General features: G+C 38.6%; 1 protein-coding gene across 2 annotated transcripts in view; it reads left to right on the plus strand.

The window, feature by feature from the left end:
- The window catches only part of RELN (reelin), a 275,922-nt gene that overhangs the window by 116,593 nt on the left and 132,422 nt on the right, over positions 1-26,907 (plus strand). For both annotated transcript variants that reach the window (XM_048300517.1, XM_048300518.1), the window contains exons 5-8: positions 2,733-2,765; positions 4,350-4,428; positions 11,170-11,266; positions 14,921-14,972. In XM_048300517.1, the coding sequence (XP_048156474.1) occupies positions 2,733-2,765; positions 4,350-4,428; positions 11,170-11,266; positions 14,921-14,972 (261 nt within the window). The remainder of the gene's footprint in view (positions 1-2,732; positions 2,766-4,349; positions 4,429-11,169; positions 11,267-14,920; positions 14,973-26,907) is intronic.

Below are 26,907 nucleotides of genomic sequence, written 5' to 3' on the forward strand. Positions count from 1 at the left end.
TAAATATGCACCTGCACGATTTCCTTCTTTTCATTCTATTGCTAAGCAGTTTTGTTTTGCAATGTACTATGCATGTAGTGGAAGAGCTGTTTCAGGAAAAAATCTCAGATCCCAATTCTGTATAGTTTAATCACATAAACATCAAGTTTTATTAAATAATGGTGAAGTCGAAAGAGTTTGCAAATGTAAAGATGCCAAGTTTGTGCTATACCTGTGCCTTTTTGCTGAATGCTGAAATTTTGCATAATAATTTCAGAAAGTGTCATCAATGATTGTGTGTATCCTTGGCTGGAGCCCTTTCCACAGAAAGCGTCTTCCAAAGAGCCATGACAAGCAACCTGGAATGAATGATACTGCAGTCCTTCGTTTTCATCTGGAGGTCTGAACTGCTCTCCTTGGAGCAGGGGGTCTCCTTCAGTTGAGTTACTTTCAAAGGCCAATGAAATTTGCTTGGGCAACTGATGAGTCTGCCCATGATGTGCCCTGACATGACCACGCTCCTCGTAGGTGGCTCTCAGCCACCCCTGTGTTCACAGCAGATCACCCCTCAGTACTGCTCTGGAGCTACTGAAAAGGGGTTATGCAGAACATCAGAAAGAGAGATTTTATTTTGAACCTAGCCTGTTACAACATCAGGATCATTACAAATCCCATGCCATAATGTGCTTCTTTTCCTGCTGTCAAAATCCAGAACAGTTTGTGTTGCTCAACCTGGGAAATAATTCAGTTAATCCAGTTCAGTCCATTTCTTCAGTACAAATAATTTTAAAAAGGTTTCTGGTGAAATTTACACATTCCCATGGAGAAAAACAACACCTGAGGCTGCAATGGACAAGTTCAGTCTTTTCCACTGTAGGATTCACCAGTGCAATCCAGCACTATACTGGAGGTAGTGCCAAGCTTAACATGCAATAGTTGTATTTCTCCAGATTTTGTACCATCATGATGAGAGGTCTTGGCCATTGCTAGAGTCATTATTGGCATTTCTGCTAGGGAAGAAAAAGCAGCACGGGTGAATTTCTTGTATGAAAAATGGAGTGAGTTAGCCACAAAAAAGAAAAAAGATTTCAGATTTCTGAAACAACAACAGACTCTTAAGTAGGTCTTTTCTCTCAGCTGCAGTAAAGTTTTCAGTGGTAGTTTTCAGTGTTGTGTGTGCATATATATATATATATGTATGTGTGTGTACACACACACGTATGCACACACACACGTATATATGTACATAAGGTTAGTAGAGATATGTATGTATATACATGTATGTATATACTTATCAGGTTAGTGGATGGTATAAAACATGTCAGTCTTCTAATTTGTAAGTCAGTTAAGTCAAAGTTTTCTGTCTAAAGTAAATCCAGATTGCTTGCCATCATTTTCTGGTCTGCTGATACCTCAGTTGTTGACTGCTCAGTCTTCATCACCTACTTCCCATGAAATGTTGCAATTTCATTACAGATTGTCATGCCTCCTTGCAAACCCAGTGTTTAAGGAGTAAGCAGGAAGAGAAAAACAAAATTCTTGAGATTTGTGTTGGACTTTCTATTCAGATGACTATGTGTGAGAGCTCTACACAGATTGCTGCATTCATTTTCATGTTTATTTTTAATCTATTTTTAGTTTGTCAGATGTTATGACAGAAATTGCAGTACTTCAGTATTTTATTGCAAATATGCTGAAGAAATCAGGAGTACTGATAAAATTTAGGTCAGTGCCCAATGAAAAACACAGAATCATCAAATGAATCCTGGCTTCAAATAATCTCTCTTTTTTTTGGGATTTTTTTTTTACCAAAGCCCAAAATACAGCTGGAAATATAGATCCATGGCTGAGGTACTGATAGACAAATAGGTAGCTGCTTCCCAGGATTTTGGTTATATGCACCCACTTGGCTTCCATGAAAGAGATGTAACTTACTTTGGATTTAAGGTCGAGCAAGGCTATGGGTGTAGCTGCCACGGAGTATCTAACACACTGTGCAGCCAGTCTCTAGACTTCTCCATATATTTTTATGTCACTGTGCCCTTTCAGATCCATTTTGGTTCCATTTGTGTAATGCTACACCAAGACTCCTCTCAAATTTTTGGTAGAAGATTACTTAATAAAATTGTGCCATTTCACACACATGCTCCTCATGCAGTATGTCTTTACAACATTTTGGTGTTTCTTGGGAGACAGAGACCTACTGGGGAATTGATCAGCATTGCCTGCAAAAACACGCTTTGATAGAAGTGTTTGATACAGTGATTTACAGAGTCAATCTGTTACTTGTTGCCCTAGGAATATTTGGATTATTTCCCCCAATAATATGCCCAGTAAAATGTTCAGTGCAGTATAAACAATCAAAGTGTGGCATTTTTTGCCACCCCGAGACTATTTCTCTTGTTCAGCCTAATTCCCACTCTCTTTGTTAATCCTTGAACCCCAAGCCAAATTATTTTTAATAATATCTCATAATTCTAGACTAGAAGTGATCTTTTTACCTTGCTGTAAAACTAGTACTGACTTTCATTTATTTTGATGCTTATTTTAATCAAGAGAATAATTATTTTAGTTTTCCTATTATATTTTTGTAACTTTTGGGGTCTATCATGTTTTTCACAATTAAGCTATCGGGATAACTGACTTAAGAGAATATGTACTGTACAATTTGTTTTAAGCTGAATCGATTTTTAATGCTGCAATTGAGCCCTGATCATAGCAGATATTCATGCATGTGTCTTTGTTTTCCACAGCCCCAACAGAAGCTCCCTTACATCCTCACCTAGGTAGGTGATTTATCATTCTTACTACTTAAAATCAGAATCACTGATTTTATTATAATAAAAAACCTGTAAGGTCACACGAAACTAGGTCTGAGGAATTCAAATAAAAATGAGATTCGTATAAAATGAATTGAATTGTGTCTAATTCTGATTAGTTGTTTCTTCATTGTGATTTTTATTGCTCTTTATTGCCTTTGAATCCTTGCAGTGTGAGTATACCATGCTGCAGGGCTTTTTTTCCTAGTTATGCATTAGAGCATCTGTTTGCATGAGAACCAGGACTGGAGCACCCCTGCTATGAAAACAGGCTGGAAGAGTTGGGGTTGTTCTGCCTGGAGAAGGGAAGGTTTCAGAGAGACATTAAAGCTTAAAGGGGCTACAAGAAAGCTGGAGAGGAATTTTTTACAAGGGCTTGTGGTAATAGGACAAGGGGAAATAAAGGGTTTCAAACTGAAAGAATGCAGGTTTAGATTAACTATCAGGAAGAAAATCTTTATTGTAAGGGTGGTGAGACACTGGAATAGGTTGCCAGAGAAGCTGTGGATGCCCCATCCCTGGAAGTGTTCAAGGTCAGGTTGGATGTGATTTTGAACAATCTGAGAGGTGTCACTGCCCATGCCAGAGGCATTAGAATTAGATGGTCTTCAAGGTCCCTTTCAACCCAAACCATTCTCTGATTCTATGACCCATAACCCTCAGTGTGGGACAGCACCTCACACCAGAGCAACATTACTGTGAGGAAGATTTTGTGCCAGTGCACCTCCAAGGTGGACCCCAGAGCAAGGCACTGCTGCTCCTGCTCTCCATCCCTGCACCCACCAACCCTTGTGCTGCAATTTGATTAGTCCAGGACAGATTCTGGCATTCTTGCTTAGTTTGAATAGCAAGTGACAGTTACTTCATTCATTTAGTGGAAGTATTTGTAGAGAAGGGTCTGTCTAATACAATCACAGGTGCCAAAGATTTGGGATTTTAAGTGAGTTTATTGGTCCTCATACATAAATGAGACAGTAAATCTAGGTGGAATATTGGAGTCCAAAGTTTGCAGAACAGTGGTGAGAAATACTTGCATAATGTAACTCACAGTTTATGTTCCTCAGATGAGTTGGCCTTTACTGCCAGGTCTGCCGATAGCAGCAGAGAAATTCCAACGAGCTCACGGATTTTTGCGTATGAATTTTCAGAATGCATCCCCTGACTATAAGAGCTGTAGGACTCATTAGGACTTCTCATCCATTCTTGTTCCCATGTTTTCAAAATCTGGATTTGGAAGGATTTTTTTCTAAACATTCAGAAAACCAACAATTTGGAACAAAAGTTCTTAAAAGATTTATTATGTACTTGGTGACTTCATCCTTCCATAGCCATCACACTTTCATGATGGGGGCACTTCTTAATTTTTTGTGATACTATGATCCATAGCAAGCAAAAAACCCTGTAACTAAGAAACCACAGGTTTTATAAGTAGAATAACCTAAAAAGCAGATTTTACAATGCATTACTTTAACCCTAGCTAAGGTAATATTTAGAAAGCATGGGATGATTGCACTGGATTATTTTTCATGTACTGTTTTATTTTCTTTGCAGCTGAAATGCACAGTGACAGCATTATCTTACGAGATGACTTTGACTCTTACCATCAGCAAGAATTGAATCCTACCATGTGGTGAGTTTCAGACTACTGCACTCCTCTACATGCATTTGAGCAAATGAAAACATTATATTTATTGAATGAAGTGGAGTATAAACTTAAGTGTGGGTTTGCTTCATTAGGACCTAAACATTTTGGTTTATTAATTAATTTATTAATGAGGGACTGAGAAATTCTAAGCCCATTGAAGTGGGTGACAAATTCTTGTTGATTTCAAATTTTTAACTAATCCAAAAATAGAAGGACTAGAGCTGAGCTCAGTGAATATTTATGAATGAGTATTCTGGTTTCCTGAAAACACAGCTTTTCATCAAAAAAAGGAGAAGAATTTCAATAATTAAACTTTATTGTTTCAAATTTCTTTTTAATTTTATGTTGTACCTGTTTTTGGTGAAGCTAACTATAGCAAAAATTCCTTCCAAACTGAAGTGTTTCCAAATGATTAAAAAAATCATGAGAACCCCCCCAAAACCCCCAACTGAATTAAATACCTCTGTCTAATTTTTATGAAAATGTTTAAGGTTCAATTTTTTTTCCCTTTTTTTTATGAAAGGCACACTTTTTCAAATCTTTTGTATTGTATAAGAAGGAAAACCTTTCCCTTCTAAGTTCTATGTAGCAACTCCCAATTGCTAGGGTTTGGGAGTTTTGGGGATTCCTGAATAGGGTCACTCATATTATCACAGTCTATGTCTGAAACAGCCAGCACAAGATGTTATCATTCTTTAACCAGTAGGTGCTATAGAAGAATCTCAACACTCACATGCACAGTAAGGCAAGTACAGCTTAGGACAGGTCAGGCAGCAGCTTTATGAACTGTGACCATAGTGAGAGAGCTCTCAGACTTCATTTCTCCCTCTGCTTCCTCATTCTCTGCCAAGTGATTGCAGAGACCCAACCCATGCACTAGTTCAGAAAACAAGGGAAGAGCTGAGGAAAAATAATCACTTCAATGTTAATACAGTGAAATATCCATCCCTGGGATGGATGGACTCCTTAAGTCACTGCCACAGTCCTAAGTTGTCCAACAGTAAATAACAGGACAATATGGAGAGATGACTGTTGGTGGAGCCTACAGGAGCGACCCCCCGGTGCTGCCTTAGCTCAGAGGAGGGGAGTTGGAAACAGTTGCAGACTGTTAGCTTTTAGGCAAAAGGAGTGTTCTTTTAGCAAAGATAACTCTTAGACCTCTGAATCCTAAATATTAGTAATTTTAGCACCACACTGATCACAGAGGTAGAGGACTGTTTCATATGATGTATGTGTACAATGTCACAGAAGAGGAAGTTACACATCTTTCTTTGTACAAAACTGATTGTACTCTGTATAGTGAGTGTATATATACAGTATGTAACACCCAGATAAATTACCATCTCTTGGTCTTGATACGAACTTTTGAAGGTTGTAGCCTCCTTTTTGTGTATAAGATTGTTTCTGAGTTTTCTATTTCTTCCAATCCTATTTCATAAATATAACTAACTTTATTGTTTTAATTCATACAAGACACACAAATATTTTACTGGGTTAGTTTATCTTGTCCAAATAAATCCTTGATGAGCATTTTAGCACTTACCTACATTTGTTAGTTATTACATTTGTTCTGTGACATTTGACTTAATTTTCCTTTTTATTAAGGACTGCCACAACTTCCCATCTGTGCAGGTCTTTCATAGCTTAACCATCTCATGCAAAGATGCTGTAGTTTACAGAATTTTATGGATATTTTTATTTCGTACATACTCATTTTAATAGTTTTTAATACGTGCCTACAATTTTTGCTCCTTTTGTTCCTTTTGTATCAGCTCTTTAAATGTTTTTCTGGACTAGAGGCATTAAGGACCTGCAATACTACAACATAAAAACCCCTCTTTCTTTATGGGTATGAACAGATAAAGGACTCTTAATGGGTTGCAGAATAGCTGCCAAGGTAGATAGCTTTAGCAGCAGTGTGTTAAATGGACTTGAGTGGGAAGAAATGAGAAGAGGCATTATTTCCCTGCAGATGCCTCATAACTCACAGAGGGCTTGTCTGTTGGGAGCCTCCATAATTTATTTATCCATTGCTCTCAGCTTTAAATTCATCCTTGCTTATAGAAGAATCAGGAGAGAAATTTCAGACTAAAAGAGCCCCCAGTCTTCTGCTCCTTTTTTCCCCAGGATTTGGATTTGGTCTCTCTGGAATAAACTTTGCCCACCTTGTTTGGTGAGTCAGTGCAGAGAGGTAGGTGCTGGGAGAGAGTCCCAAAACTCACCACAATCCTGAAACAGATTTTCCCTTAAAAGCAGAAAGCCAGCATTTTCAGCAGTGCTAAATAGACACGTAGCACAAATAAAAGAAAACCATAATGAGCTATCGTGAGCTTTTCTGCACAAAGGATTTCTGCAGTAGCTCTGCCTCCAGTGAAGACCCGCTTAGTGGCAGAAAGCTCATTCTCATTTGATTGTCTAGTGGGAGTAAAATCAGGAATTATTAACAGTTGTTGCCATCCACCCTAAAATTGAATTTTTTCCCCTGGCAGCTGCTAAAATCCCATCTTTATCACAAACAATTGCAGTGAGTCCTGGAGCAGTATTTCCAGCCCTGCTCAGTCTGGTCTGTGCGGAGCAGCTGCCTCGTGTGTGCAGACACCCCAGCAGGGCCATGCCATGGGGCCACTTACACTGAGCCACCCTTATCGTTTCTGAAGCCATTATTTGTGTACAGATGAAAAGAGAAGTGTTTGTGTTTTCCTACAATCTTTTCTTCCCAAATCCTAAATAACACTGGCTTGGAAGCGATGAATATTTTCCCACTCCTCCTGATTCCCCTTCTGGCATGTGCAGCTCTGGCAGAGATGTACCATCCAAGTGCACCAGCTAAGCAGTTTATAGCCTCTCTGTGTGTCCAATTTTATGTTTCCCAGCAGAGCCTGTGTGTCACTCCATTGCTGGGACAGGCCTCACATCAAATAAGTATTTTGCACAAGGGCACTCTATGATTTTGAGAGTGACTGCCTGGTTTTTATGGAATTCTGCTCTTTCAAATGCATTAAAAGACACATTCTTCCCAGCAGCCATCTGTTTCTTTGGAGGCTCAGAAACAGGGGAGGAGCGGCTACGAGTGTTTTTGGAGCTGCAGAAGGAAGAGAAGGGGAAGGTTGGGATAAGGCTCTTTGTAAAAGAAAAATCACAGCACCACAGTTCCTAACCTAAATCAAAATTTGGTGATTGAAAGAAAACAGGAGAAATTGCTAAAGTGGGAAAGGGACAGGGAGAGAAGGAGGCAACAGGAGTGGACACATAAGGAGAACAAAGAAGGAGGATTTCTCTGCTGGGAATGCAGGAATGGGAGCATGTCTCCTCTTTCTCATTTTCTTGGGAACCCACACATGTTGAGGATTTTCTTGCGTGGTTTGTCCAACTCATATTTTCTTCCAGTGTCCAGTCATGTCAGAATATGGTCATTTCCAAAGTCCCCAACCCATAGGCAGAAGTCTGCTTACTTAAGCAAAGATTTCCTCATTTCTTGGATTTTATTTGCTGCCAACGTTACAAAGATTTCTAGTCTTGTGAAACAAATATGCTTCACACAATCATAAATGCCCAATATATTAAATATCTGACGTACTAGCTGTGGAAGCGAAGGTAGGTAAGTGATTCCCACACCACTGTAAATGCAGCACCAATGCCCATGCTCAGCCAGTCACTGTTAACTTGTGGAACTAACCAGAAAGTAATGTTTAGTGCATTTTTTAATTAGAAGCACAATAATACAGGTGATTAGTGTCCATGAGACTTTCTGAAAACTGACAGGACACTGTTAGATCAAAAAGCTCAGGAGCCATGGAAGTAACCGATTTCTTCAGTATGGGAAGGGAATCTGCACCATGTACTGTTTGCCAGGGAATGGCTGGAGGAGTAGAGGTCCAATATGTGTGGTGTGAAGAAGACTGTCTAGGCCATTGAGCACCTGTTCCTGTGACCATCTTGCCTCCATGTAGCCTCATAAAACTGCAGTGGAGAGTATAAAAAAAGGTGCTATATAAGAACTAAACCAGGCCAAACAAGAACAAATGTAAAAATAAAAAATTCTGTTTAAACTGATGATAAATGATTTAATGTTAAGAAGATGCATAAATTAGTAAAGAATAAATGTTGGCATTAATGTATGTTTCTGTATAAAACAGTTTTCATAGTAGAACTGTAGAAGAAAGGGGGTTCAGTACATTTAAAAGAGAAAGAGCCTGTACAGAAGTGTATTGCTGGCTAAACTCTCCTTCCCAATCTGATGTCATGTTTCATCTCAAAGCCAAGCAGCAGTCACTTAGAGAAGGCACACTTGTCAAAGATGATATGAAGAATAGCTGAGCATGTAAAATCAATCAATAAGAAATAGAGATTCTCTTGGTCATCACTTCTTCATGGCATATGAGAAATGTACAGGTACAGTGATATTTCCAGTGGCAAAGAGGTTGAGGAAAGCTTTGTGACAGAAGAGAGAGGTCCTAAAGTGGTTTCCAAATTGCACTAAAACTGTGGGATTAAACTTCAGAAAGATTTATGTTTAAAAATCTCTTGGCAGTTTGAGATGTTTATCTTCTTTATGGTTCAGACATCACAAAAGACATCAGTCAATATAATGTCCACATACTCAGGTATTGTAGAGGGAAAAGAAATGACAAATAGGGGTGGGGAAACAGCAGATGTTTCCCCTTCAGCAAAGTGAAGAACAATAGCAGAGAGAGGTGAGACTCTCTAAGCCAGAGATGAGAGTGATGGCAGGTCTGCAGAGAAGTCATCTTGATAAATGTGACACATGTCAGCAGTGGCAGCAAGGACCAGCTGTGAAGAGAGAGTTGAAGTGATTTTAATTTGCTAAGATTTTAGACCAGGCAGGTGAGAAAGATAATGCAGAAATCTGCACCCAGCCAGGGCAAATACTGTCTTCTGTTTGTATAAATAGAAAAGAAATTAACTTTCCTGTCTGCACCAGGAGAGGAGCAAACTGGATCATTTCTAAACACGTAGTACTACGACGATGATCTGAGGAACAGCAGATCAATTATCTTGCTCTTCATGCATTCTTGTCAAGCTAATGAGCAGTTTATTGTCAAAGGTAATGCATTTCAAAGGGAGTACAAAGGTTTGAATCAGGATTACTAACAGCCATTCAATTTTGTATGAGAGGAGTCATCCTAGAAAAGACAAACGATGATGAAACTGCTGTATTAGCAGGACAGTGTTTCTGGATTTCCAGACAATATTTCCTAGACCACGTTACAGAAGTAGAACAGATGAATCACTTTTTATTCATTGAAATATGAGAGATGCAGAATTAAAATACCCCTTGGATTATGTAGCCTGATCTTTCAGGAAGGACTAAGTGGTCCCTACAAAGTATTCATGGCAAAGTTTTCCTGCCTTGTCTGTCTCCTTGCACATATCAAGAGTTTGGGTAGATGCTCCACTATAAAATTCAAAAATGTAGAGGCAGACAATGAAAATAATTTTTATAGCAGCCAGAATCCTACAGAATTCCAGGAATTCTTCTAGTTCCTGTCCCTCTGCTCTTCAGTTGTCAGAACTTTGGGATCAGGTGAAATTTAGATAGCAATAAAACATGTCCTCTGTGAACTCTGCTTCTGTGCTTTCTCTGAAAGTACCATTTTATTCACTCACGTGCTCTCTTCTTGCCTTTTATTGAGAAACAAAATTATTTGCTCACTGTGACTTCTATAAGTAAATATTAATTCACTGAAGTTGATTGGAACTATATTACTTTATTGGAATATTTTATTTTGGTGCTTAAATCCAAAATCCTAAATGCTATCAATGTGAAGTGCTGAATTACTTCATTGGCACACTCATACAGGTAAAACAACTCAAACATTTTTTGTGTCTGACTTTTTTTCTGGAGTAAATGTTTCCCTGTACGTTTGATGTTTAAGTTGAGCTTTGGGTGCCAAAAGGCAATGTTGGTCATCACTACTGCAGGAAGCTTGTTGAGGACCAGGAGTATATCCAATATTTTTTGAAAATGTGGTCCATCTGATACCCTGATCCTAGAAGGTGGGGGAGACAGCCCTTTCCCTGTATTTTGCAGTCAGGCTGCCCACAAAGTCCTTCATATTAAATTAAGAAATATCAGGGGAGGTGTACTGTACTTACCTGTCTCTGCAGCACTTACAAGCCTCTTATAATATTTCTTCATAGTTTTTCCCCTAAAAGGTGAGCAGAGTGGCAACTCTGTGACTAGGAATATGGGATATGACAAATACAAATAGAAGCAACAGCAGTACCATGTCACACTGCAGCCTCAAGCCCGACTTTTAGGGAAATAACCCTGCAAGCAGGAGAGGGGCTGATCCCAGCCCCTTGTCCTCAGCTGTTCTTTATGGTAACTCCATGATGGTGGGTTTACATATGGTAAATCAAATGTTCACAAGGATTTTGTGAGAAGAGTAGCTTCAGGGTAAATTATACATGTAAGATTTCAACTTGGTTTCCCATGGTGAGATGTTTCGCATTCAGTGAGCAGGGACATCCCTCTTTAGAGGAGGGGCAGTTTGCAGAGAGCAAGTACTAACTCACCAGGGCCTTTCACAAGAGGGAGGTCTAGTGGATCATTCTTACAGCTGCCCGACCTTTGTTCAGCATCATGATAACAAACAATCCAATTTGAGGACTGAGACACAGCAGACTGATTTTACAGTTTCCAGCAGTCTCAAACATGCAGTCTCTGGTTTCCACTCTGAACACGGTGTGCTCTCTCTGCAGGTCTGAGTGCAGTAACTGCGAGGTTGGGGAGCACTGCGGAGTGATAATGCACGGCAACGCTGCCACGTTCTGCGAGCCATACGGTCCCAGAGAGCTGGTAAGTGAAGGCTGCCTCGTCTGCTGGGGCTCGGGCTGCAGGCTATGAAGCATGTCAGCTGCAGAGATGTTGGTGTGCTTTGAAAGTTCAGTTTTTGGCAGAGAGGCTCTTGAGCAAGGTGATAAGCCCATAGAATGCTCCCAGGAACATCCCAGTGTTTTAAATGGTAGATGCTAACCAAAGGTTATTGCAATAGTTTGCAAGGGACAGTCTCTTGATCCAGCATGCATCCAAGTCATTTAAAGTATCTCTGAAATACTGAAAAGTCAAGGACATAGAACTGTGTTGTCAAACTGGCATCATTCTCTTTTTATATCCAACAATTAAATAGAGACAGGATTCATGTCTCTTTTATTATTTTATTAGTCTTGTCCTGTTTTTTCTTGTCCCTGTTGACAAATGTTAATTTGGTTGTAAAACATCACTTGCGAACAATGCATCCTACAGACTTAAATGCAGCCTGGAGCAAGCACCTGCCAGTCTCAGAGAAGTGTATGTAACAGATTGACTCATGATGAATGGGACAGAATTAATTTTGTTGGGGAGTAGTTTGGTCATAAAATTGCTGTAAGAAACAACATGGTACAATTTGCATTAACTCGGGGTCATCTGGGTGTGGAAAATGAATTGCAATACATAAACCAATGCCCACATGCTGATGCTGGGCAGCTAGCTGCAATAATGTACATAAAAGGGGAGTTCTGGAAAGAACTGAAAAATTAAAAGGCCAGATCAAAGCCCATGTAATTCAAAATTAATTTTCATGTTTTCAACAGTCTTCTGAATGGAGGGAGAGGCTGATTAGAGCTATTTGAAGAGCAAACATGGAAGAGGGCCATAAAACAGAAGTGGTTTTGGCCAGGCATCTTCCCTTCATTTCAGACACTGACAAGTCTGAAATTTTAACATTTCACATTTAACAATTTAACATTTTAACATTTAACAATTAACAAGTCTGTTAATTTTACATCCTTAACTGGGACCAGAATTACACAAATGCAATGTAGATATTGCTGATGCGGTGCATAAAAGTCATAAACACATATAAAACTAATTTAGAGATTTTACAGAGAAAGGAGAATTTCCCTCGCAGCCAGCCCCAGCCAGGGAATCCTGTCAGGGATGTTAAATGGCCTCTCTGCTACTTTGCATCCTGTTTGAATATGCTAGGCTTTGCTAACTGCCTTGAGAAGGCATGCATTCATTTATGTCCTGTGCAAAAGGGAAGTCACACCACTAGGATGATTTTCCATTTTTTACATTTTTAGTTGTAGTACTGAGCACAGGTAACACTACTTGGAAAAAAATCTATTTATGACATTTAACAAACCCAGGGTCCCAGACCCCAGGGTTTTGAACTGTCATTCACTAGCTGTCTTCTCCCTGCTGATTAGCAATTTAGACTATCCTAAGCAATCAGGAATTGGCTTCAAAATCCAGTCTTGGACTGTATTTGTCACATGTGTGATAAAGTAGCACTACTGTGGCATCAGGAATTTGGAAAAAAAATTTTTATGATACCAAAGTGGTGTGATTAAATAATCAGCTGAAAAAATCGTCATGCTTATAATCAGTTACCAGTCTAAAAATTAAAGTATCTATAAATATTATGGCAGTGTTGCAGAAAAATCAAATTCTTCTGCAGGAGCATGCTAATGGCTTAACATTATGGATGAGCACAAGACAGTGTTCAGGCCAGAGGTGTGATCTAGTTTTATTTTTGAGTATGGACATACCTGTTGTCTTAGAACCAACCCGTTTCTCATTTGTAGTTGTTTTGGCAATTTCTCAACATATCTCTTTCTGTCACAAATTTTAAAACCTGTTTCATTTCTCCATGATTTTCATTAATCCTATTCTGTCCCTGCTTGAAATGGACCATTAAATCTCTGCTCCTGCTAATGGCTCCTAATACATTAATTACTGCTTTAAAATACTTAGTCAAGAAGAGTTGCATTTGCAAAATATATCAACAGCTCTAGCAGCTGCTGGTTTGCTATCTTGACCTCCTCCTTTTCTTCTGATTTCCAATAGCCACCTGTTACTGCAGGCAGAGGGTTTTTAATACCAACTGTCTCTGTCTGTTGGTGAGAATTTACAGCTGGCAAAATCCTGGAAAGGTGTATAGCATCAGAGATGTTGCAAGCAAAGGAAAATATCTACTAAAGGCTCCCTACCATGCTCTCTGCAGTGTCTGAACTAAGCAGTCCTATGCAGAATTTTGCAAAAAGTTTTTAGTAAGTCTAATGCTTTTTCCCAAAGCTTTGCTGAAATGATTCACAACACAGTCTAAGTCTACATGAATGCCTCTTCTGTGATAACTGATATGTTTAATTTCTTGGTGATATGAGCTACTGAACCTCAATAAAGGTTTTGTTTTCAAATTATGACTTGCACAACATAATTAATTGAATGAAAACTAATATAATAGGTGCTCTCAACTCAAATCAGAAAGCAGTTTATTATTTGGCATGATAAGTGTGATACCTAATACTGAATTGATCCTGACAGAATTACTTAAATGGGAATGTGACTGAATTTTTAAGGGGTTATGTACATGTAGCATCCCTATTCTTGTTTAAAAACTAAAATTACCTGTTAGGACATGTAGTCTTTTTATCAGCTAATCTTCAATGCATTTCAGTGATGATCCCATTCCTTAATATTTATAAGAAATTCTTTTGTGTATGTAATAAGTATGTAGAAAAGAAACAAAACACACCAAAACCTCATGCCAACTCATGCAGATCTCCATCCATTATTTTCAGAGGCATCATTTAATGAATACCTCAACTAGGTGTGCACTGGTACTGGAAGAAGTCCAGTCCCTTTTGCTCTTCTTCATCACCACCACAGCATACCTTGCTTAAGTAGAAGTATTGTTAAATCCAACTTTCAAAATAGATTGAAAAGAATTAGGTGTCCTTCACAACACACTAGGGCTTTTTATTTTATAGCATTTTTAGGAGAACTATTCTAATTTGAACTACTGAAATATGGAGGCATTTGAAGAAGGGAGAAAGAGAGGCCTCAAAGGAAGGTGGTGTTCTGAGTACAGGGTGAGCTGCTGGTGTTTTCTGTCTCTTTCTAGGTCTTGGCTGGATGCCAGCAGTGGGTAACTGCTGCTACAATATTTCACTGTACATACCATATAGTATCACCAAGGTTTTTTGTTTGCTTTGGTGTGTAAGGTTTAAGTTCTGTTGTTTCCTCCTAATGTTTCATTATTTTAGGTTTACTTAATGTTATTTTTATTATTTATTTATGATCATTTTTAGTCCTTGTTCTGTGCTGGGAAAAGTGAGAACCATTCCACGTGTACAGATTTACACTAAGCTGACCATAGACCACAGAGTTCATTTTTTCAATCTTCTAAACAGTGATCAAATGCCAGTGTTGCATAAAAATGTGGGGTTTTTTGTAGACATTAGTATGGTGGAAAAAATTTCTGGCTTTGACATATGATGAGATTTCAATAATCAAAATGACATAACAAAAATGTCCATGATCACTCACCCTGAAAGGGCTTGTGATTAACAGTCCTATGCACTGGAGATGTAGGTGTCTAGAGATTTTCCATGCTTTCAAAGAAAAACAAGCGATGAATGTATTCTTTTGCTGATCTAACAAAACTATTTGCTTTTCTTCCCATAGACCACCACTGGCCTTAACACAACTACCGCATCCGTCCTTCAATTTTCCCTTGGTAAGTTTAAATTACTCTTTCACCCGAGAAAGGGCAAAAAGTCATTTCTGCAAAGGAAAATGGCCCTACAATTTAGGGTTACCTTTCTGCTTGATGTTACACTCAACATGAGGGATTAAATAAATCTTTTTCAAACTGCAGTGTATTTATTCATCTCCTGATATGGAGATAGTCTTTTAAATCTTGGAAATGAAAAACTCCAGTGGATACTCTGATGAGCCATGTTTGAGTTTTGGTTTTTTCCCCTATTTTATAACCTGAGTTTAACACAATAATTTCTTGCTCTTTCTCTGAAGTGTGATTATGGTTTCTAAATAAAAAATGAAGGGTTTTAACATTAACCCCCCTGATACATTCCAAGTTACACCTAGGCAGTGCTGGTTTTAACACATTTGTACAAAGAGAATAGGTGGGGCAGATGAAGAGTAAATGCTATTAAGTCCACATTATCAACAGCATGGTTGTATGCTGTATTACTTAGAATGCTGTGAGTTATTACACATTTCACTGTGCAGTTGTGGCTATAAATTATGGTGGAGGCTGTGGCTTGGGTTGAGGGGAAATTTGGAACGCACCTAATTTGTTAACTCATATCTCAATGTTCAATATCGGAAGGAAAAATGTTCTTTTGATATAAATGGTTCAATAAAAATGCAAGCAGGAAATGTAGCCTGCTTCCTCTGTGGACCCTGGACATGTGTTTCCAAATCATATTCCTATTTTTAAAAAAGTAATTCTCCAAAAGTATCTCAAGAGACTTGTGATTAAACTCTGGAAATCTCAGTTGAAAATAAGAACAATCATGTAGCTTGGCAAACAGCTTGGGTTTTTTAATGGATTGGACATCAAAATCCTAGAAGGCTCAGAAATACATCATTTAAATTTGCTTTTTACCTTAAGTTGTTCTTTGGGGTATTTGAAGTCATCAGTACCTGCAACTGACTGCAATGTTAATATATCTAAGGACCGGTTATCCATCCTTTTATTTTGAATTACTGGTTTTAAAAAAAAAGAAAAATGTATCCAATCCTTGACTGAATTACTGCATAAATATTGGGTGCCTCAGATGAAAACCATCCTGTTGCTGCCCTGCAGTTTCATTCAGAGAGTGGAAGGGTAGCAGCTCACGTGGTACACTGGGATGTGTTGCTCACTGGCAGAAGCACAAGGAGATGTGACCTCTATAAAGCTGCAAGTTTGCAATGATGGAGGCATTTCACTTTCCATGAAAATTTACAGAAATCTTCTTTGGATTATTTTTGCAGTGACCCAGGGTGGTTAACAGCAGGGTAAGGTGAATGGGTTGGTAGGTGTATGTTTGCTGGCACAGCCCAGTGCCTGGTATCTGCTGCAGGTGAACTGCAGAAGGGTGCAGGCTCCCAGAAGTTTCAAAATGAGACTTTATATTTCACTAGGAGCATTTGTGCCTATCAGATGGAAAAGGTCAAATAAAAAAGGGGTAAGAAAAGGCTGAGCAGGAAATACTCTACATGGCAGGATTGTCATGAATATATCTTAAGAATACCTGAACCCGTACCAGTAGGAACCAGTAAAGTCCTCAGTATGATGGAGCAGGAGAGGGGTGGATGCACATCCAAGTAAATCAAATTTCAGTCTCCAGCTGAAAATGTATCATATTTCCCCATGTGCCTGTGTTGAGTTTGAAATACAATGCAGATTGGTTTTGTAACTGATAGAAGCCAGCATGAGCCAGGGGACTGCTGCTGAGCTCAGCACTACTTGGCTTTAGAATCCAGTTTCCAGCTCATTCCCAAACGTCCAATTTAATCATAACCCTTTTTAGGGATTGATCCAAGGGAATTGCCATTTTTTTAAAAGAATGTTTACCACTTTCTATCAACCATGGAATAGCTTAAGCTGTAGCCTTTTGGGGGTACCTTTATGTTAAATCTGTCACATAGCTTTGGCCTCATGAAAGAGCACACCCTTTAATTTCTCTTGCCACTAATTATCAGATGGAATTTTGTATTTGCAGGTATATAGACAGTAGAGAACTAGGAAATGAAGGTAAAAAAGAGAAGGTTCTTCTTTCACCATAAATTCCAGATCCTTTTAAACTCTGTGGTCAGGAAGTGAATTTTTCATTAGCTGATATTCTGTGTGGTTTCCTTCATGTATCACACATTTGGTAGTTTTGTTCTTTAAGGCAGTTGAAAAGGTACACTTAAGAAGGCTTAATTAGGATGAAAATGTAATTAGTAAGGCATTTTCAGCACACAGGACAACATTAATGTACAGTACCCTTTCTGAATGAGAGGAACTCATCTGTCATGCAGCATCCACTCAGAGCTGGTCCAGGGCTGGGGTGGTATTTACATTTATGCACTCTGTGCCAAGGGTACAGAAAATTTTGATTACTTCAAATGTCTTAATCATCCATCACTACATTTCTCCAAGACCTAACACTGACATGTCTAGCAGCTTCCGTAATGTTCAGTGGGATTGTTAATTGAGATATTTAAAGCAATGCCTTTGGGCTCTCTCAGGCCAGAACATCTGATTCAACAGCTTGGGAATTGCAGGATATTGCACAAAAGCCTCTGGACTCAGCTGCCACATTAGTCTGATTCATTAGCTGAAATATTCTCTATTTCTCACTCCAAACCTGAGCCTTTTCCCCTCAGCTACGTCCCTGGCCTTCCCCAGGGCTGAACATGATCTGTCGTTCACACGGGCCACTGTGGTGGAAGGTGACTCATAACACTGAGAGATTAGCAACTGAGCTAAATACAGGAAGAAAGAGACATAGAATCCCATGGGGAGAAGAGGAAAGCCTTTGAGGGAGCAATGCCAAGGTGTGAGGTGTGCAAGTTGTGCTTATGCTTGTTCCTTGGGTGTTCTCCTCAGCATGTGCTCTGGAGGCAGTGGTGTGTGTGGGCTGTGCAGGCTCTGTGTGGGCAGTTCAGCACTGGCAGGTGCTTCCCATCCCTCCTTCCTCAGCAGGGCCTCTGCTGGAGCTGAAGATGCTGTGATAAACATCAGCACTCAGCCTGGCCTCCAGGGCAGGTGCTCCTTGGAGCCGTGTGTGTCACAACATGAAAATTGTTAATGGAAAATACTGCCTTGAAAAACTTTGTTCCATAGCTCACTTCTTATGTCTCAATATTAGTAGATAATTTCTGGCTGTTTAACAGTATTTGAAAATGAGAATAACTTGATAAGGAAACCTCTCACTTTTCAGCTTTATTATGAAATTTTTTTCACATTCCTCTGAAAACAGGACGACTTTGTCAGTATCATATAATGGATAAATACATAATGTTTGTAAAGCACAACCCTACTTTAAAAATTGCTTTCCCTTCAACTTTTGTGCCATTGTCACAAAGATCCTTTGTCATTACTAGAGCAAATTAGCAATTCTTCTCCCCCCACTATTTTTCTAAAAAAATCTAACCTTCCTACTGTTTCACATTAAACCAAAATTGGTTTATGGGGGAAGGGGGTTTTTTAATTTTCTGAGAAGGTCACACCTTCAAATATTACAAACATTTGGCACTTCCGCTCTGTTTCTTAAGGATCAAACCATTAGTCTTGCAAACAATGAAATAGACACAGGTTCAAAAGTGTTTTGCTTTATTTGAAGATAAAGCTTGGACTTGGACTCTCCCTTCTAAAATATTATTATAACAAACTTTTGCAAAATTGGGTTCCCTAATCTACTAAAATCAAAGGTTTTACTTTGAGTCAACCATTAATCCTTATTTTCAGTCCCCTTCAAAACTACCTTTGTATGGCAAATATGTGATTTGCAGTATTTAAATATGGTCATTTCACATGTGTAATATTGGCCTATATGCTCATCCTAATGAATGAAACCTCTTACAAGAATCCCAATATGATGCAAAATTACTTTTCCTGCAATAAATAAAATAATAAAGCCTGTCCCTAAACTTCTGGTGGACCCTGATAATACCACTGAGCTGGCAAGGAAGGGGCTGCTCTCTGAGAGCATTGTTTGCTGTTAACATGAAAGACTTGAAGGTGCATGAGCAAAGGTGATCTGCAGTGCCTGAAGGCTGTCAGGCCTTGAAACTGGAAATTCCTTAGGCATCTTTGCTGTACGGATCATATGCTTAGTACCTTAGCTATTGCTAAAGAAAAGACTTGACATGAATCAAATTTAGTACATCAACCTTCAGTAAAAACGGTTTTCAGTGAGGTTTTAGTAGCAGGCTTTAATCTGTGAGAATGCTTTGTGGTTTTGCCAGATGGACTCTGTTTGTCCTCTCAGGAAAATCCCAGTAGATATCATCCAGAAGATGGGTCACTCATGTTGTGATTTGCTCACTGGTCTGGAACCACAAGCATTTGGACCTTACTTGTAGATTAAGAATGGCCCTTTTCTCCTGCTGCTTCTGGGGTAGAATAGAATAGAACCATTTCAGTTGGAAGGGACCTACAATGATCATCCACCCAACTATTTCAGGGCTGACTGAGAATTGCAGTTTGTTGTTAGCTTCCTTAACATCCTTCAGTCACTTGTCTGTCATCTATTGCTATTGCACCTTCCATTGTTCCAAATTATTTTCTCTAAACATCTATCAGATGACCAAGTTAATTGTCAATTACAGCATTTGACAAGGATTGCATACAGGGTTCCATATGTATTAAATTAATCTCTTACAATCACTTACAACACCTGCCAGCAGTTTATCAATCTCCCTTAGTATCTCTCTAATGGAACCCCATAGCAAGGATAAATGTGTGTATCTATTCGTTTTAATATGGTTAAAATATTATTGAGAAATATTACTAATTGGTATTCAACTGTTCAGGACTTTCTGGTAATTCAGGGTGCAGATATGCTGCTAGGGTGATCTTCATTCTAGAGTACCCACTTTGTCCCCATTTTCTATCTTCCTCAAAAGGAAATCAAATGCCAAACTTTGTGCTTTTACGTGCATAAATATTTCATTCACAATCTTACAGTAGAATCACTTAAATCAGTAACAGAAGTAATAATTTCTCCAGTCTTGTTCAACACATTTTCCACTCTTGCAACTTTATTTTCTGGTTGAGTAATCACCTCTACCGTCACTTCAAATTTCCTGAGCTATTAAAATCTATCAGACCATCAGCTATACTTAACTGCAGAGTAATTGTATTACCTGTGATGACTTTACATTCATGCTGTCATGTTTTTTAAGAGGTGAGGTGTTTGTGCAACGCACATACCAAGAATTTCCATTTGGCTTAGTTTATTTACAGTCTGTTTTTAATGCTGCTGATTTCACAGTCCTCTGTGACTGTAATCCAGAAAACTATTTAAAATAATGCTATTGATTGCTTTTGATTAGCATATGAGTAAGGGTCACTGATTTGGAGGCAGATCTTTGACATAATGATTCCAAGAGGATTTTCATGTCATGTCCTGCCTCACCCTAAGACATCCAGTTAGCGAATCATTAACCAGCAGACTTTACTTCTCCCCCTGAACTATCAAAGTCACTAGGAAGAAAGCTCTTTTACTCAGAAAAATCCATGGCCTAATGGTCTTGGTGGTGGTTGTTGAAGACAAAACATAGATAGTGTTTATCACCTTTACAAAGTAAAATGCCATTTTTTTCAGGTTTATTTATTTCACTTTCTATTTGTAGTGGCAATTTGCCTTTGTTACCGGTGCAGTCTTGCAGAATTAAATTATAAAATTTATTTGCTTGTGTAGATAATGGAAATAGTATTTTGCCTTGATGCATGCTCAATCTACAGATTATTATTATTATTATTATTATATCATCAGCATCATCATCAGAATTGTTGAATGTGCCCTTTGGATTAGGCCTTACCTGACAGGATTTTTTGCTTCAGAACTCACATTACTTCTCTATTAAGCTCAGCAAATAGAAGATCATGATTAATAAAAAACAATCTTGCAAAAATAAATAGTGCAGCTGATTCACTGAGCTCCATGTATTTCTGTGGAGGAAACAGCAGTCTCTCACTGCTAGGGCTATCCCCTAGAGCAGCACCCAGAGGGCTCTGCAGAGATGTGCATGGGATGATGATTCCTTCTCCTTCCCAACCGATTCCACTTCGGCTCAGCCTTGTGAACAACAATGACTTCATATGGCCCCATGTAATAGTCTGAAGACATTTATCATTTATGTTCTTTTCATGTTTTAATTCAGTTCTGGTGGTAGCTGTTATATTGACAGTAGTGTTTTCATGGAGTTTATCCTCTGCTTGGATTCAGACCACTTGATAGAACAGGTCCAAACATGTTTTGCTAAATAGGTCTTAGCTTTGGCTGAAAGAACCACTGCTGATCATTTTCTCTTAATTTCCGGTTTTGTTTAGTCAGTTTTACAATTAGCAGAAGCTATTGGATGACTGACAAATGCTGTAATAGCATTTTGTGAGATAGCCTCAGCAGAACTGCATAGAGATGATAAAATTTCCTTCAGATTTGCTATAAAAATTCACTCACATGTCTCTAGGGAAATACCAAAATGAAAAATAAACCCCTTCTGAATTTAGCATGGAGGAGCACTTGTTCTTTTAAATTCGTCATTATCTTGTTAGCTGAACACAAAACAACCTCATGGAGGAAGCTGTGGTGCCAAATGTTTTGGGCATGTTGAGCCCCGCCTCCCTCCCTTTAGTCACCTGCATGGATGATTTCCTTCAGTCACACAAATTTCTCTTTCTCCAGTGCCTTCCAGGAAGCACCAGTTTTCCAGTGAAGAAATGGCACATCCATACAGTTGTGTTGACAGAGGTACCAGCAGGGAAGGGCAGTTCAGGTGGCCACAAATTCATTGTTACTAGAGTTAGATTCTGCCCCTTCTAAGCAACAAGAGCAGGGCATTAAAAATATTTGAACCCTCAGGCTGTTTTGTCTTAATTTCTTTCCTATACATTTGGGAAGACCTTGAGAATTTAATATAATTCAATACCAAAATTGGTGTGATTCACCATTCTGCATTTCTTTTGCTTGCTTCATTTCCCATTTTCCCCCAATAAAACAATGTTACACTTTTTTGATTGGCTACCCAAATTGCCATTTGCCTTTGTCTGACATGAAACCTACCAGTTTTCCTTTTCTGGTGGAAAAGCCCTTTGTGCTGATGCATAGGTTATACATTGCTAATAATGTGAAAGAATAAGACAGGTAAATAACATCATCAAGTACTCTTCACATAGCATGTGGAAATGTTAGGTGGTGTTTATTGATTTTGCCGAGTTTTACAAGAGGAGCTGCCTAGGTATTAATACCTAGATTGAAACCAGGGTTTAAAGTTGATGCTGATTTGAAAGACATTTTAATGGCCTTGGGGCAAAATGATTTGTGTTGTTTTGGCTAGCCCAAGGTTACAATGAAATATTGTCTTTATTACTTCTGTACCAGGGCTTCTCAGCCACTGTTGGGAATTAAAATGTGAGCATTAAAGATTTACTACATGGAGAAAACAGAAAAGATAAAGAGCCTCAGGATTCAGATCCAGGGCAGGTGGCTGTGCCAGCACCTCACAGTAAAACGGGGGCCATTATGGAATCGGTCATTGCAAATAATAAATGCTGGATTACAGACAGACTCATCTTGATCCTGCTCATATCAGTGTATGAAGATAACACTTTTGTATGATTGAAAAGGTCCATTTTTGAATTAAACAACAAAGCATCTGTAGTTACTGGGGGGGGGGGGGGGGGGGGGGGGGGGGGGAGGCCGAACTGAGAAGCCCCCAGATCAGCAAAACAGCCCTGGTTCTTTCTCCAGCAGGTGAGGGATTGAAAAGTAAGAGCAGATGGAAATAGAAAAGCCCATCGGGAAAGCCCATCAGGAATTGCAAAAACCAGTTTTTACCAAACTAATTGTTATCTACCTGCATATACATTTAAAGGCAGGCAATCACATGATTTCAGAAAAGAGAGACACCTCAGCTCAGAATTGGCTTGAGAAAAATTATTTTCCAGATTTTCTTGGTGCCAGGGAATTTCACTAAAGCAGCCAAGGAAAGGACTTTCATATCTGTATATTCAAGTTATCTCCTTTTACACAGCAGTTCTTGGGACCAATTCTACTGCCTCTCTAGAGTGGACTGACTGTAGAGATTTAAATAAAACTTCATGTATTTTAATGCAGTATTTTAATACCCTTACCAGCACCTTATGGTGCTCATTTTCTTAATTAGAGACCTTCGCAGCTGGCGCAGGCTGCTAAACACAGTTACACAAAGCATCTATTTACTGATATGTGTTAGTGTACTACTGAACTACTTTCAGATGATATCATTTACATTTTGCCCAGCTTCATTGAAAGGTCACCCTCTCCCTTAGAGAATCTCCACATAATCTGACATTAACTATTTAACAGCAATAATGTTGAAGTGTACAATGTAGGTGCACCAGTAGAAAATGCTTCCTGAACACAGGAGTTACTATTTTGTCAGACATACAATACTTACAGTTGTAAGTATTTTGGGAGCATTAATGATACTATTGTTTCAGTAGCTACCATTCCTGGGTGTCCATTTCATCCAGGTCTAAGTGAGTTTACTCACTTTGCCTTCAGCAACGTGTTATATGATGTTGCTGCACTTAAGAACGTGGTTAAATTTAGCATCATGTAATTATTTATTTGGTAACAGACTTATTATCCAAGCACATACCTGCTGTCTGTATCTCAGAAAGAGACACTATAAATAGCTGAACAGCTTTACATCTGAATAAATTGGAAACTGGCATGAGGGAAATACAGCTTTCTGCCTGGTTTATTTTTCTCTCCTTAACGTTCTCAGCACAAAAAGCAGTATGATTTGTGATCTGATCTTGTTCATTAGAAGAGAACAAATTTGTGTGAGCGCAGGAAGCACATCAGATCTCTGAATATAAATAGACTAAGAGGAAGTTGAACTAGATAAGTATTTCCTCAGACTTCTCATCTAAAGGAAATTAGCTGCATTAATTCATAAAAAGTACATCTGCTGTTATTGGGAATCCTGGCAGGAGGTGGATGGGAAGGGAACCATGGGTGATCACCTGCTCTGTGCTCCCACCAGGATCACATGCTGGGCAAGGACAGCTTGCTCAGGGCCCCATCCTCCTAGAGTTTAGCCTCAGATTAACTTTTAGGATTTCATTTACTAAGTTCTTCTGATTTATTTTTATCAAATTTATTTACTAATTATTCTTCTCCTCACCTTTTACGGTTTTACAGTGGAGGCTTTTAGCCTGCTCATCAGCCCCTTAATTTTATTTAGATGTAAATAACTACCCAGCATTTCCAAAATGGAACACTGGCCTAAATCTGCCAGTGGAACAAAAGTTAGCTGTTCTCAGAAATGTGCAGAAAATAAATGGTTGAGACTTTGCATTACAAAATTTGTAATTTTTCCTAATGCTAAAGTAGATCTGACTTTTATGAAAGGCAAACACCATTGGCATTTTTTTCCCTAGTGTCAGGTATTTATTCCAGATTGTTTATCAGAACATACAAGAGGACAAACAGTCAAAATCCTTTCCCCACAAGGGAAAGAAAAGCAGCCAGCCATAAAAGTATTTGTTTCCATTAACAGATAGACTATGATTACAACACAGAATGCAGTTGTTACAGTTTTTAGTTTGACTATATTTTACACTCAAAATATCTCTTTGTACTCTGAATTCATTCTATAAACAGGGAAAAGCTGTTAAAAACAGTCTAAAGATCTAAAAGTCATAATTAAAAATCACATTTGTAACTAAATTCAAAGTTGTGACTTCAAAGAAAAATTAAAATGCTCTTGTGACCTTCTCTTGAGGAAGTTTTCAGAGGCAGAATGGAATGAACAGTGCATTGCATATTTTTATACCAGTGCTTCTGGTACATCCAGCACTAAATATTCTGTATTTTAAGATGGTTAAAATAATTTAGTTCTTGATCAAAAGCCAATATAAACATACCTCTAAAAAAAACCCAGAATCCATGGAGCATTCATTATACCAAACAGTGGTTCATTACTTTGGAAAAAACTATTAGCAAGCCAGCCAGATTTGACCACGAGTAATTGATACTATCCAGTTTGTCTTAATTCAAGCGATATCAGCAAATTATAATCCTTAGCAAACACTAATCATTATTCATCCCATTAACAATATTAATAAAAGTAATCTTCTCACATTAGATAAAAGGGATTCTTCCCAGCACCCTTTTGCTTTTCAGACTGCATTCAGGACACAATTGAAACCCTTCTGCACAATTTTTGTGCGAATCTTTCTTGTGCAGTCCCCCATCAGACTCATTCTCCTTAAAGCCAGCATTAGATATCTCATCTGCTTATCCACGGAAGCACTCGCAGGAGCTATCAAGAGGTTGTCAAGAGGCGGAGGATGTCACACTCTATAAGGAGCAAAATATTGCTTCCCTTGCAGATGGCACCCAGTTTTATCTCAGCAAAACACCAGTTTCTAATCAATGTTGTTAAGAAATCTTAGAGACCAACAGCTGTATGACTTGGGTTTCTGTAAATCTGACACAGTTGGAGGCGAAGCTGTAGTGAGAATTAATTTTGCCTGCTATTGTCAGCCTGGATAGAAATAACTGAATACCTGGATACAAGCAGCTGATATGTGGTGCCTTCATAACACCTCTCCTGAAATGCTATGCTACCTACATGACATTTAAAAAATAAGGTAGGTAAAATATTCACCAGTACTTTAGATGGCCTTGGAGGAAACCAAAATCAGCTTAACAAAACCTAAAATTGAAAAAGACAAAACCCATTACTGTTTCAATTGGATACGCTGAGAGTGGTCAGTGCTAGTCAGGTCCTGGCTATGGGTTACCAGTCCTGTGAAACAAGGAGCAAGGCAACTGAGAAGCATACTTATGTTACACTTTTCCCTTCTTTCCTGTTTAGCTAAGCAGAATTAACAAAGCAGCTGTCAGGAGATGTTTAGCAATCCCATACTCTGCCAGTCAAAACCCTCTTCTATTAGCATCGGTGCCCGGACTCAACTTTGAGAAAATTTTATTTTATTGAAATTTGGCTTGGGAAAAAATCCAAACATGTAAAGCACCAGCCAAATAAATTAGTGTTCCAGAATATTCAGTACATGAAAATGGCTGGGTTCCATAACTGAAGCTGCTCATAATTTTTGATAACAGACAAAATTGCTGTCTGAGCTTCAAATGTATCATTTCAAATTCATGAAGGTTGTCTCTAGCTTTTCTCTGAAAGTTTTGGAAGTCTGTGAACATCAGATGAAAGACTATCAAAAGGAGTAAAATAACTCCAAAGGAAAAAAATACTTTGTTCCTGAAACACAAGGACAAGCTTGCCTTGTATATATGTAAAGAAAAAATCTGGCAGTTCTTGAATAGAGAATGATTTGGAGGGCCCCCTGCTCCCAATAGATAATTACACACGAAAGCCCTTAATATTGAAAGTATAATCCTAACTCTTAGTCAGATTTATCTAGCAATAACCTTACCAAGGTGTCAAGTTTGCTGTGACATACTCATCGTAAGAAATAAACAGCATTTTTTCTCTAATGCAGTGGCTTACTAACACAGACTTGTTTACAGTAATCACTGTGCAGGTTTTGCTACCCATTTTCGGGGCTAATTCAAATCCTGGGCTTTCCTGATAGAAAGTAAACCAAATCTAATCTCATTCAAAAGGTTTTATGTACAACTTTTCCTTCAGAGGACAGGAAGGTGTGAAGATTTGTGGCATGATATCCTGCCCCTGCTTCTCTGCTCGGGGCTGACAAACTGGCTATTACCATCTCTGGGAGCAGTGGGAAGGACACCTCCCTCCTAAGCTCCATTCCTGAGACATTACTACTTGAGTTCTGATCACCTATTTGTGGAAAGTCAGAATATAGCTTTGCTGGTCAAGCTAGAGGTAAACATCCAAAAAGCAGATTTGTATTTTAAATAATCGTAGTTTAGGATTACTGAAATAACAGTGATATGGACTAACAGCCATAA

This window comes from Corvus hawaiiensis, chromosome 4 (genome assembly GCF_020740725.1).
Source record: "Corvus hawaiiensis isolate bCorHaw1 chromosome 4, bCorHaw1.pri.cur, whole genome shotgun sequence".
NCBI lineage: Eukaryota > Metazoa > Chordata > Aves > Passeriformes > Corvidae > Corvus > Corvus hawaiiensis.